The sequence below is a fragment of the Amblyomma americanum genome, chromosome 1 (assembly GCF_052857255.1).
Source record: "Amblyomma americanum isolate KBUSLIRL-KWMA chromosome 1, ASM5285725v1, whole genome shotgun sequence".
Classification (NCBI taxonomy): domain Eukaryota; kingdom Metazoa; phylum Arthropoda; class Arachnida; order Ixodida; family Ixodidae; genus Amblyomma; species Amblyomma americanum.
Genome location: NC_135497.1, coordinates 19,984,148 through 19,997,847, shown reverse-complemented (window position 1 = coordinate 19,997,847; position 13,700 = coordinate 19,984,148). Strand labels below are relative to the sequence as shown.

General features: G+C 49.4%; 1 protein-coding gene across 4 annotated transcripts in view; it reads right to left on the bottom strand.

Annotated features, from left to right (window-relative positions):
• Window positions 1-1,493: 1,493 nt before the first annotated feature.
• Window positions 1,494-13,700, bottom strand: part of Rox8 (TIA1 cytotoxic granule associated RNA binding protein Rox8) — a 128,770-nt gene continuing 116,563 nt past the window's right edge. For 2 of the 4 annotated variants that reach the window (XM_077643768.1, XM_077643761.1), the window contains 3 exons: window positions 11,646-11,838; window positions 9,886-10,022; window positions 1,494-3,071 (listed from right to left, as the gene is read on the bottom strand). In XM_077643768.1, the coding sequence (XP_077499894.1) occupies window positions 2,933-3,071; window positions 9,886-10,022; window positions 11,646-11,838 (469 nt within the window). In that variant the 3' untranslated portion in view covers window positions 1,494-2,932. The remainder of the gene's footprint in view (window positions 3,072-9,885; window positions 10,023-11,645; window positions 11,839-13,700) is intronic. The other 2 variants (XM_077643787.1, XM_077643777.1) reach the window with 1 other exon arrangement.

The following is a 13,700-nucleotide window of genomic DNA, read 5'->3' as shown; positions in this document are numbered from 1 at the left end:
CCGTGCGCAGTTCCTTGACTTCGCCCGAACAGACTCTTGAAGATGGCCCCGAAAGCTATCAAGCACGAGGAGCAACGGAAAAAGAAGCGCTCCCGGTCGCCGCCCCCACAGTCACCTAGTCCACCATAAGGTCCGCGGTCATCCACCCCTTTTCTTGGACGTGCACGTGTATACCAGGGGGGAGTTCCTTTGAAAATGTTCGGTGGGAGCTTCCGCCCGTCCGCCGTCACGCCTAGCATGACCGTGCACGTTTTTCGGCACCTGTAGTCCTGACGTGCACAGTCCGAGCGCCTGTCTGTTCGACTGTCCTGCTGCTGGGCATATCGAAATTCAGCGGAGTTTGGTCCGCGTTCCCTATCTGGGAGACCAAGAAGTTTTTCTCCTGCCGGATCCCGATAACGAATCGATGGAAGTCCACTATTTTCTCTTCATAGGCTGCGGGCAGGCGCTGGCAAAGCGTCGTTCGCCTCCCGAGCGAGAGTCCATTGCGCCGCATAAATCGTGTGGCCCACCCGTTACTAAGCGCGAAGTCGTGCACCGGGATGCCCTCCTTTCTTGCGATTACGAGCGCCTGGTTCCGTATCAAATCAATCGACACAGCACACCCATCCGCTCGTCGAGCCTTGATATATTCCAGTAAAGAGGATTCGACGGCAGGAAATTTCCCAATCTTCGGTCCAAGGAAGGCCCGGCGCGTCTTACCAGTCGTCTTGAGTTCGTCGTGCTGCCGTCTCCAATACCGGACGCAAAACTCGACGCCGAAGTGTCTGCTGGCGGCGCGGTTGTCATGTTCCAACGCATACTCAATAGCTTTTAGCTTAAAAGCAGCTGTGTAGCTTGCGTAGCGTTCCATGGCGAAGCGGCACAAAGAGCACGGTGCAACACGCAAACAAGGCAAACGAGGCCTACGAGACACCGGAGAGCTGGAGACACCTTCGCAAAATGGCGTAGCGGTGGTGAGTGGATGAGCGGTAGCGGCGGTGGCAGCGGATGATAGCACAGTACCGCCGCCTAGTAGCACGTGCGCCCAACGTTGTGGCCGCAGTCAATAGATGGCGATCAATAGATGGCGATCGCTACCACGAGCAGACGGCTCGCGGCAGTAATTTTGGGGGTGCGATAATTATGCGGGGGGAAAAATGTTTTCCAATTTTCGATAGCCAATGTGGGGGGTGCGAGCATTATGCGAGTAAATACGGTAAACACGAACAGCTATCAATAAACGTTCATTCTGTTCTTGCCTGACTTGAGTGATACTCTGTCACTACAGTACGATGTTGCCACGGGGCTATGTTTGACCTAGACTGAGTGGCAGGTAATAGAATTCCCACAGGTGACACGACTTAACTGCAGCAGACTTGCGAAGCATGACATGACACGTACCAATTAGTGACGGTTGTACGCTGCAGAAAGCCACACACCGCAGCAAGAGCCACGACAACAGTGTGCGTCACGGCACGCGCAGCGAGGGAGACAAGAGTCTTTTCTAGAAATCTAGCTCATACAGCTCCTTTATTTTCATTTTTTTTTTCCGGCGCAACCTCGTAGACGCACTGCAAAGCCCGACGCACGCAACGGCCACCCGGGACCCCCCCTCCCCCCTCCCCCCGAGAATCCTGTCAATGGCCATCGGGAGGGGGCCGCCTACAGTGTGTGCGCTTGGCAGGCTCACTACGGTACACGGGCGGGCAAAGAGCGTCACTGTACAAGCAGAACAGCACTAGCTGTACAAAGGGGGGAGGGGGGGGTCCAGCGGCAGCACCATGGTGACAGGCGTCTAAGGTTACTATGTACAGGTTACAAGGGGCTCAGCCTTGTTCGGAGACGCGCGACCAACATCCCAAACACTGCAGACTCGCAACGGGGCAACCACTATCCCGCCCACGCACCTGCCAGCCTTCCGCCCCACGGCGGCAGCAGCCTGGGGGGACCTCCCCCTTTCGGCTCCCTTTATTAATAGCACTGCCTTCTCTAGGCGCACTCCGTACAACAAGTTGAGCAGCAGCGCCACAGCAGTTCAACAGGCACACTCACTACAAGCACAATAATGGACTCTCCAGAGGCCTTTACTCCTTCATTTCATTTAATTCCGCGCGCACGTTGCCAAAACAAAAAAAAAAATACACAACGGCGCCGGCACGAAAGGTGTTCTGGACAAATCATTTGGGGCCACCCCCGACGTCACAACCCCTCCCAACCGAAGCCAGTGAGCGCACGTGCACACACACGCGCGCAGGCACACACACACAAACACACATGCACGCACACAGAGCCGACACATTGCCCTATTTCTCCGGCGACTCAAACTTAACAAAATATGTTGAAGTAGCGTGCTAAACCATTACGCTCTTCGAAACTACAATTTCAGACATGCTCTTCTATACTCATTCACACATGACTCGCATTTACTATGCTGCTAGAGGAGACAAGGGGGTAGGGGACAAGGGAGAAGCAGCAGATTTTCATGCCCTCTTCTGCCTGATTTTTCATATATATATATATTTTTTATATATATGTATATAAGGTGTATGTATAGCTTGTGTCCTCTTTTATTTATGTATATATATATATATATATGTATAAGTCCCCTCCCCTGCTGTCGCAATCTTCCTGCTGACCACATGAAAATGGAAGTTTTTTCACAGGGGGGAAAAAAACGGAGAGAAAACATGGGTACAGACTGCTGGGCTGGTGCCACAGCTTAACAACACGCAACAGGAAAATGATAAAAGAAAGTCAAACAGATTCCAAGTGCAACAGCAGCAGCAGCAGTAGCAGCAGCATCATCATCATCACGCACACAACAAGGGCCGATGGACAGAGAGGTGTGCCACGCAGCAGCGGCTGTGAGGTGTGGATGGGGGAGGGGGGGGTGTGGTCCTTGGCCGTTGTGCAGGAGCGGTGGGTGCCAGTGGGTCCTCTCCCCCAATCTCTACTGGGCCTGGTACTGTTGCATAGGGTAGGCGCCGATCATGCCGGGCTGCTGCAAGCCCTGCGCCATGGGTGTCTGTGCGGCAGCCACCTGCGGCTGGCCAGGCAGGCCCTGCCAGGCCATCTGCATACCGACACTCCTGTAAAAGGGAAAACATGCAAACAGTCTCATTTGCAGGCATTCTGCAATGCATCAGCCCACTCAGAACCAGACCCTGCTGCTGCTCTTTACAGACAATCTTATTCCTAGGCAAGAAATGCAAGAAGTGAGAATTGTGGGAGATGGCCCTCGACTTGCCACTCCCAGTTTATATCAGCCTGGTCTTAGTTATGCCCCAGCAGGAACAGCTGTGTTGAGAGCTGTGCACTGCTGCAGTGTCATTCAGAAGCATGAGAGGTAAAATGGATGTCCAACCAAGCTGTGATCACAGCAGAGGGCTCAATTTTACTAACGCAGCACCTTTCCAAACTTGCTGACAGAGGATAAGGTGACACTTGGTTGACCAAGAGTTTCCTCTTTTCCTTTGTGGTTCCATGCTTTACAGTGCCCAGTCGATGCTCCTTAACATATTCCACATTGCATAAATGGCTGCGAAGAAAACTATCTCTGCAGCTTGTGCCATGTTGAAAGCCACATTTAGCAGCTGTCACGCGACTGAGTGCTGATTCGTAGTAGCAGTTCACGGGATGTGAACAGTTGTAGCCCAATGGCGGTCATAATAATTGGCTTGTAGCTCCAAAAATTATGTTCAATTCAAATTTTATTGGCCACTATTATGCCCAGAAGCAGACCTTAATTAGAATTTTATGGGAACGCCGATGCAGTTCGAATTAACCAAAGTTCGAACTAACAAAGGTGAACAGAATATGCGGTATGCTGCGATCGGCAAACAGTCTGGTAGTGAGATTACCCTATTTTATTCTTCTAATACATCCAGTCATCACCTTTCGCCTTTTTTACACGAAGGCAACGGCCAGCACTTTCTGTATTTCCTGAACTTTTCGGAAGACCATTTCTTCAAACTGAAGAGGCGGGCAGCGTTCACATGTCTCAACGTGCGCAGTGGGCATGGACAATTGTGTGACTACTGCTTTTCCACCAAAACGATAGCGCAACCTCTCATGACTCGCAAATTCACACTTGTGAGTCAGTCAAAAAGGAAAAATTGCCAGAACGGCCACACACAGCCTGATTTTCCAGCCTTCTGACCCAGAGTCGCGAACTGCGAAACCAACAAGCATGCTTTTTGGCGATATCCTGTTTCGATAACACTCTGGCGCAGACTTCACGGATGGTTTCAATCTCCCCTTGAAGCATTTTAAACAGCAGTTCTAAATCACTATGCATGGTACACTGCGCAGGTCGACTGCTATGGCTGCAACCAAATGCCGCAAAGGGCACGGGAAAACTGCAGCAAACATTAGCAAAGCTCAAATTCATTCGTTTCGTGCACGACTGCATCATCGGAGGCACTGTGAGACACTCGATTTTCTGTACCTCGCTGCTGGTCGCATCATCCATTGCTCAACAACAAAAGCTAACAAAACAAGCTACTCAAACCTCCCAGATCAGCGATTACAACCAATGGACAGACACAAACCTTGGTGGCCGTCACCATGCTGCTGCAGAGTCTCCTCTCCCCATTTTGTACCGCCTCGCATCTCGCACACCAATTTTACCCTCTCCACATCTTTAAAAAGGCAGCGCAGCCTCGCGTAGTTTGAATTATCGGTGGCACCACCCATTGACGTTCAAATTAACAGACTATACTCTACATACACACAAATGGAGCGTGGACGGACTAAGACTCCAATTATCCAAAAATTCGAATTAATGAGCTTTCACTGTGCTAAAATGAGTATGCACGGAAACACTCCTAGCTAGAGACACTGCCAGGCATAAGCCAGGTTCAATGAAAGAGATAATTAATGGAAAGCAGTGACTCTTCACTAAGCCGTGCTGTTGCTATCATTCTGAGGTCAGCTTGCTCAACCCTATACGGGAAAACTTTACTTCTTGATGCGTTGTGCTCGGTGGAGTGGAAAGATTAAGCACACTGCATTGCATCAAACAAGCAAATGTGCCTAGCAATTTAGTTTACTGTTACCACATGACTAGAGAGAAGAGATCCGCAATGGACCTCTCTCTGTTTACAAACAATGTGACACAAGGGGAGCAGATGTGCAAGGGGTGTGCCGAAAGAAAACAGGCTTGGTTGGCAAATGTGGCCCTTCCGGTCCGGGTTGCAGAGCAGTCGAATGACGTGCATTTTCTTCTTGAAACTGTGCATTGATGATACTTAGATGAGGCCTATGTACTCTGCACAGCAGTACCTGAACCAAGCAACATTTGGCAACCGGAAAAATCATCTCAACTGCACGGCACACGCGCGCTTCAGTGCTCATCAAGCACCGAAATCCTACCAGCCGCTTGAAAAATATAGGGCCTCGCAGTGGATGGACATGTGGCAAGGAGTGTTATTTCAGGCCTCAGCACTGGGTTCCTGCTTTCTAAAGGCCGTTCACATAAGTGACAGCCAAGCCGTATGGCCAAGCCCTGTGTGCACCCTTGCTTGAGCGAATACAACAGCGTACGAATGAGCACCGTGCTGAAGTGCGATTTTTCTCTCACATATGAAAGTTTCGAGTTTGTCTCGTTTAAATTACATTCTGCCTGACGAACATATGTTGTCATTGCGAGAACGTATATACCATCCATGGTGGGTCTATTGCAGAACAACGAATGCAATGGACATGAAAAATAGGGGGCATTAAGTGCGTTCTGTACAATATTGCATAGTATCTATGTAGAGTGCAATATATACAAGTTCACTTAAGGGGGGACACTGGTCTGAATTCGTGTGGGGTGAATTGAGAATAAATGTATAGATGTGGGATGAACACTCAATCTATCCGCCGCAATTTTCGCGTACACACAGCTTAACGCGATAGCATTACAGTCGAACACCGCTACAACGAATGTCGCTTCTACGAAATATTTCCAATTCCCTGTCAGCTTGCCATAGAAAGTAATGGAACAAATTTCTCATCATAACGAATCATTTTTTGGGCGCGTTTCCGCTTGAACAAAATTTTTGCTAGGCATATGCTAAAACAGGCATACCACCGCCCATCTGTGTACTTCCATAGGTCCACACTGCTTTGTTTCACTAAACTTTCACTGGAACCAATTGACCCACTCATTAAAACACGCATGAAGACCACCATTGCTTGGTGGTGACGACAATCGGACTGGCTGCCTTGCGACAAGGCGCAGGTGCAAGCTCCCGTTTTCTTCCAAGCCAGAGCTGCAACCAATTTGTTGCAAAAGGACGCAGCAGTCTGGCAACAGCAGCAGAGCGTTTCCCCTAGTTTTTTTCACTAGTGCTTTGCGCTGCAATCGACACAAGCATAGCGACTGTCTAGGAAGTAGAAGTTCCTTTCTTCCGAAGAGCTAAGTGATGAAGCCATAATTGAGGGCGTTCGCCACAGCGACACATTATCGGATGACGAAAGCAACACACAGGATTTAGCACCACCATCTGCACTAAAAGTGGTGGAAGCATTTGATGTGCTCCACAAATTTATTGGTGCTCACGATGACAACGTCGCGATGCAACTGCTCACCGTGTGCAAAAGCCGCGCCACGGCACTCGTGGCAAAAAAAAAAAAAGCACAAGAAGCTGACCGGCTTCTTTGAAAATAAATGATGTCTTGGGACTATGCTGTCCAACCTGACAGTGTTTTTGGGCTGTCGTCCTGAGAAGAGGATTAGGAACGGCTCCTGGCGACGGCGAGCTGTGACGAAAGGCCTCTCATCCCTTCGTCCGGAGTATGGAATACGGCCTTTCTCCCGAACTTCGCCCTCACGTGGACCGGCAGAAAGACCCGAACAAAGGCGCCGGACCCGCCTCGCTCGCTTGCACTTGCGCGGCCAGACAAAGCGGGGGCGGACACGGCTGATGCATCTTTCCACGGAGGGAATCACCGCCTACAAAGCCAACGACCTTATGCACATGATCAACCCGTCGGAAACCACATTCCAGGACGCCTCTTTCCCACGGAGGGGGTCACCGCCTGCTAAGCCAACGACCTTATGCACCTGCTCAACCGGTCGGAAACAGCATTCCAGGACCTCAAGGCGCCAGGATTCCTTATCGCCTGTGCACGTGTTTGTGGGGGCGGAGCGGTCACGGGGTTAGGGAAGAGACTGTGAAGAGTGTGTCTGCCCATTGGACGCTTGATCAGCCACCGGTTTCCCTAGCTAGGTGCCTAGGGAATATCCACTGTATTTAAGCCGCGATTTGGCTGGTTTCACGGCACTTCATCTCTGGTCTCCCTGCTTCTGTTGTAAATATGTAAATAAACCTTCAAGTTTACCAACCCTCCTGAAGGCTTCCCTCCGTCGTCTGCAGAGTTCATCGTCATGCGGTGAAGATCTCGGTCCCGATACCCAAGCATATCACTGGACACCGAGCATAAATGACAATTGACGAAGTACTGCATTAAAAACTTGTAAAACGCAGCCGTCAAATGCGTCAGAGCAAAAGAGAAACTACGTGTGAGCAGTGCCGCCTTTTCCGTCGGCTAGTGACACTCCGACAACGCTGCCATTTTGAGTGGCAGTGTCGCCGCAATTGGATCAGCGGCCCGAGGATGGTTAAGGGGGGGGGACACCCCTCTTAGAACTATTTTCTTTATTTATGGACAGATTTATACCAAATTTTCACCATTTGCACATTTCCAAGTGCAGATACCAAAACTGCTAACAGTTTTCTCCTGCAGCAGGTAGTTTTAGATTTATCATGGAAAGTATGTCTTTTGTTTGGAGGAAGCTTGGTTAATAAACATAAGATCTTGTGGAGAAGATTTTTATTTATGATCTAGAGTCTCAAAGGAGTGCAGTAAGGCATAAATGAGTATTCTGGGACGACTTGGATGAAAGTTACAGCTGGTCAAACTCGACAGAGAAAAAGCCCAATTTGATTTTACTAAGGAAGCAGGGTTTAAAATTAGCATTACTGGACAACCTGTGTATTTATCTTTCTAGCCCAAAAAGAATTGTAGGAACAACTCACAGAATTAGAGATATTGATCCTCCAAAATTCTGAATGTGCCGAAAATGCTGTTTTGAGAAATCGGGGGAAAAACGGTTTTGGCATATTTTTGCGGTATCAAGGCTAACTAGAAATGATTGAAGTGCGTTCCGGCTGGTTTCTGATGTGGAAGCACCATTTCCCGTTGACATAATTGTGCTTGCAACAAGGAAATTGCCGGAGAACAGATGGCATGGCCTAGAGGCTGGAACCCGAGACGAGTGCCTTTGCACTGCGACCTCCCCGAAGTTGCGGCGCGCGATTGTATCTCACAACGGCACTGTGATCGCAGTCAGCCCCTAACAAGCGATATGTGCTCGTTTGCTCACCTTGCCCCTCAAAACATTCCGCTTCTTCATCTGCACAGTCATTGCCCTGATCACTCCTTGCCGTTGCGCTAAGCACTGCCGGTGACGGCGTTATCGGGCCATAGCAGAGCGTCGCTGATTGTAGACACTAGGATGCTACGATGCAGCGTACCCAGCGAGCTTCAAATCTCTATCTTTCGCCCCCTTTTAATGCTTTTAGCCTAGGACTTGTGCAAATCGAAATATTTCGCACTTAGTGGCCGACAAACCTCACTTGGCCATAGCAGTGGGAAGGCGCGACTTACTAAAAATGGCGCCGGGCTGCAAGCGGTCGACGCCGCCAGCCAGCCAAAAGTCGCCATTTTGTTTACATGATTTGGAAAACCCATAGCAGTGCGCATTTTGCCCGATTTTATTTGTTTGTTTTCCGCTGCTAGCATTTGCTTATGGTTACTGGTGGCTCAAAAGCATAAAGTTGACATAAGTTTCAAAGTGTAGAAAGACGTATTTAAAGAAAATGGTGAATTTTAAAGTTACAACACAGTAAAGCAAAAATAAAAGAATGAAAGCTGAGCATGATGGCAACTGCCATCACCTTTTTCAAAGGGTACAATGCATCTGTCCGTCCATCCAAACAGAATATGGGAATAGCCTGAATCACGACCTTTCAAATGAAACCAAAATGGTGCTGGCGGAGCGCGTATTTCTCGAACTGCGGGCGATCAAAGTTTGGTGTGATTAGACCTCAATTTAAAGGGCCGCGTGTGCGGTTTCACGCCTTTGGAACGTTATAACGCATGAATTAGGCGGCATTTTTCAACGAAAATTCGTAGATAGCTGCGCAATGACCTCAGTATCGTGAAAATGAAAAGATCAAAAATCCGATTTTTTTACTAATTTTCAGCCGCAAAGAGCTGTGCCCCCCCTTAAGCTTCCGCCATAAGAGTAGAATGTGACAGCGTTATCAGGCTGGCCCCGCTTATCAGCAGCCGCAATCTGCAGCCATGTGTGGGGAGGGGCGCTGGTTTGCTGCTTACAACGCTTCGTGTTCGGCTACCCCACTTGGTAAAATGATGCCGTGGCCCACTCTTAGACTTTTGGGACTCCACCGTAATGCCTTTTCAGTCGCTACGCTCCCTTCTAGTCTTCTTGGAAAGAGTGTGGCTACTGTGGCAGTGAGCTATGCCTCCTCCATTGGCATACAGGCTGCCTGAGGTCGCGCACTTGAGCTCGAAATGCGTACCTCATGCCGACCTGGTAGCTTTGAGCGTCTGATGCCCCACAAACAGCAAAGAATCTCCTCGGCGAGCAGATGGTAAAAAAAAAAAACTACAGAAAATACCGTACTTCCGCGCATAATTTGAGCACTTTTTATTCAGAAATTAGGGCTCGAAGAAGGAGGTGCGCAAATTGGGATTTCGAGAGTGCGACTTAAAAAACTCCACAAAGGCCACAATGCGCAATATAGGTATAGTGTATGTTGCTGCGTATACGTCAGCACCCGGACCCGCACCCCACGCTGGCCGTCCCCCGAAAAAAAGTTCACTCACCCAAAGCCCTGTCCGTAGTACTGTCCATAGGGGTACTGGACACCCTGCATGAACTGGCCTTGGACCTGCGGGTAGCCTGCCTGTGGGTACCAGTAGCCCATCTGCTGGTACGGGTACGAGTACTGGGTGGCAAGGTTCTGCAAATGACGTCACATAATGGTATCACCACAGGCAGCCACTGCACCGGTTTAAAGAAACACGTTGCTGACAGGAACTTTGGTTCAAGGTGCTGGAAGGTTCCAGAAGAGAACCCCAAAACATCTCTAAGTCGCCTATCAGAAACGTCTTGAATTAAGTCGCCACTAATGAGCAATGTCATAAAATAATTTTAATTCTCTTGTAAACTCATTTGAATCTATAAATTGGTCCAAACATTTCATAAACTCCAATTCTTTTCCCTTAACTTGTGCAGCTGAGAACAATGCGAGTGCTTTGTGTCGTGCAGGACAGTAAAATATGTCGAGATGTTCATGCAGAGTAGGTCTAGCAAGCTAATCATTTCAATTCATACTTTTAGCAGTGTGAAAAAACAAAGAGCCCAATATGTAAGGCAACACACGTGCATTGGCTCTGGTATGAATCAACACCAATTCGCCAAGTTTTTCAGCTCTCAACTCGTTTAAAGTTAGCAGACTGTTCAATGCTTTCCCCGACTATGTCGGTCAAAATTCCCCTCACCACTCAAGAGACAGAAAAACAGCGTGGCCATGGACAGTAACCAGTAGTATAAACTTTTCTTTCTGTTTCTGAAGTGGCAACTTCAAAACCCTATACAGCTACCGAATTATTTTTAGGACTCGGCGGGAAGGCCAAACATATACAAGTCAAGTACAAAAGAACTTGATTTTACATAAAAATTCACATTTTGCCACTTTCCGAGTGCTCCTGAACAGCTAGCACCATCCAGTGGGTAGTAGAACTATTTTTTGTTGTGCTTTTCTGTTTCGTTTCTGAGAAGGAAGCGTCTGCACCATGGGCTCTAGCACCGCCGGAGCATCAGCGCAGCGGGAGTGCTGTACCAGTGCCAATGCCAAATCCGAATGCCATCTATCAGATGCCCCACCAATGTAGCAAAGTTCCCGTTATCAGTGAAGTGGGCGCTCCTGTCAACCTTACTCCGTGATAGGGACTAACACCATTGGAAAGAGAATAACCCCCTGTCAAATTGAATACTAAACACATTAGAAGATAGCATGCTCTGTTATAAGCAAAAAAATATTTACCACAATACCCACAAAGTATTATGGGGACAAATGCCTCCAGCATGTGCGAGCAGTAATGAAAGCTATAGCTTAGTCACTGACAGCAACCATACTTGCACAGGTGGAAGGCAAACTCACTCTCTCTATTAAATGGGTGGTGGTCGAGATAGCTTTTCGTGCATGTCCTTATACCCCCCTCAACCCCTGAACAATTTTCCATAGTGACCGAGAACAAGTTTCCCTCAATAGGCCAGCTACCTGTGCATGAAACACAGTGAGCATGTATCAGAGACACTGCCAAAAAGAAGCCTACGATCGTACGTGCAGTAAATTGGAAAGTAACCGGAACGTGCCGAGGCACCAACACTGGGCAGTTGGTTTGGCACACGCTAAACTGCTTCGGTATAAAGCAGGATGCCAAAGCAAGATGTGTAGTTTTCTGCCCAGAGTGCACCTCGGTGCCGTTTCCAAAACTCGCGCTGGAAGTGCAGCAGCGCGCCAGCATGCGCCTCTTGCGATGCTGCACCCCAGGATCTGCAGCAGGTGAAGGGTGATCACCCCAGGGGACGAGCGGTTGCGCTGCTCTGGCCAGGAGGGATGCTTGCTGAGCTCTCCTGGACTCACTTGAGGCTGCTGCTGGTTGTTGGGGTCAGTGGCCTCCTTGCCCCAAGAGCACTTGACTGTCTGGCCGTTCACGTCTGAATTGTGCGTGGCCACGATGGCATGTGTGGCGGCCTCCTTTGTGCCGAACCTGCGTGCCATACAAGCACACTGTTGCACCACACGTCACCACAGGCACGAGACCCATTTGGGACCTTGTCTGTGCTACAGAATGGCACTAAGCAATGTGCTTTCAGACTACGCTCCACAGATCAAAGGACCTGCTCCACAAGCACTTCCCCCGCAAAATCACCAGGAGCAAGTGGGGTACCACTGCATGGCCAGCTATGTGCATGTGCCAGTCTTTCGTGCATACAGAAAACAGCAACAAGTAGTGTGCACGCAATACCACCACCACTATAAACCCCAAAGGAACAGTTAGCTGCTGTTCCATCACGTTGGCAGCAGAGACTACTGTTTCAACATGATCTGCGCTACACATACCTTGAAGCAAACTTGCAAACCAAACCCCGCACCTAAACCATATACGAACAGCAGGCCTCCCTCCCTTCACCACTGTAAATTTCCCTGAATACTGTGTGTGCTGAGTTGTAGCGTCGAATTAGAATTAGTGGGGCTGCAATGACTGCTTTTGGCACCCATGTGGTCCGGCCCCACATACTGGTGCATGCAGTTTTCTATACAAGTGGAGGTACCTTGCAATACTCAATAAATGAATGAATGAATAAGTGAATTTGGGGGTTTAAGGGGGGACGTGGGTCTTAGAATGCCAAAATATGGCCAAGAAATCGGTTTAGAGAAAAATGCATTTTCGAAATGTTTGTAGCTTCAAGCACCTGCCCTCAAAATGTTAACGCTGAATTCGATCAGGAACTACGACAAAATGAACTTTCAAAACATCACGGGAGCCACGAAATGCCCCGAAACGGGCAAAATTTGTTCGAACTTTCCGTGTGTGCCACCGGCAAGGCATCCGGCCGATCGGCGCCATCTTGGGCTCGTTTTGAAGCTTGTTTCTTAGTGCGCATTTTGCTGCATTTCAAAATGGCGCCGGTCAATGAGAATGACCATAGTAGCTGGTTTTATGAAGGCCTTTTCTTGGCCGCTAATTGTCTGGAGAGCCTCTCGTCTGAGGCCTACCATTGTCCGACGCAACCGGAGCGCCATTTTGTTTTCTTTCTTTTTTTTTGTGCCGTCGTGGTTCCCGTTTCTCGCGTTTGACAGAGTCTCTCTTTGCGTAGCGCTCGCTTAGTGCTTGCTTAGTGAAGTTTCTCGAGATCTTTTTTGCGGTTTCTTTTTCCTATGTTGCATACTTTGTCAGTACAAAGTAACTGATGCCGGGAGACGTACGTTTCAAGACGACGACACGTAGTACGTATGGGAGAAAGCAGCGCCCGACCAACGTGAAGCGCGGTTCGACGTCGGCACATTCGATCGTGCCGGATGATTGTTTGCAGCCACAGCAAGCGTCGCCTGCCTCATCGTATGCCCTACATTCGACCATGCCGGATGAGGATTGTTCGAAGTTACAGTGAGCGCCGCCTGTTTCGTCGCCTGTGTGATGTTCGACCGTGCCGGATGAGGATTGCTCGAAGTTACAGCGAGCGTTGCCTGTTAATCGCTTGTGTGATGTTCGACCATGCCGGATGAGGATTGCTCGAAGTTACAGCGAGCGTCGCCTGCTTCGTCGCCTGTGCGATGTTCGACCGTGGCGGATGAGGATTGTTCGAAGTTACAGCGAGCATCGCCTGCTTTGTCGCCAGTGCGATGTTCAACCGTGCCGGATAAGGATTGTTCGGACCTCGGCTAGCGTCGCCCACCCCAACGCCTGATCAATTTGCTCCAGAATCCAGGCCCGGTCCCAGCACGTTTTGTCGACACGGAGTTTTACACAGCGGAGGAGATCGGCACGCGCACGGAACATGCAGACCTGATCAAGCCCGGCATGGGTGCAAAGTCGGCAACGCAGCCTCAGCTACACTGCAGGCTGCA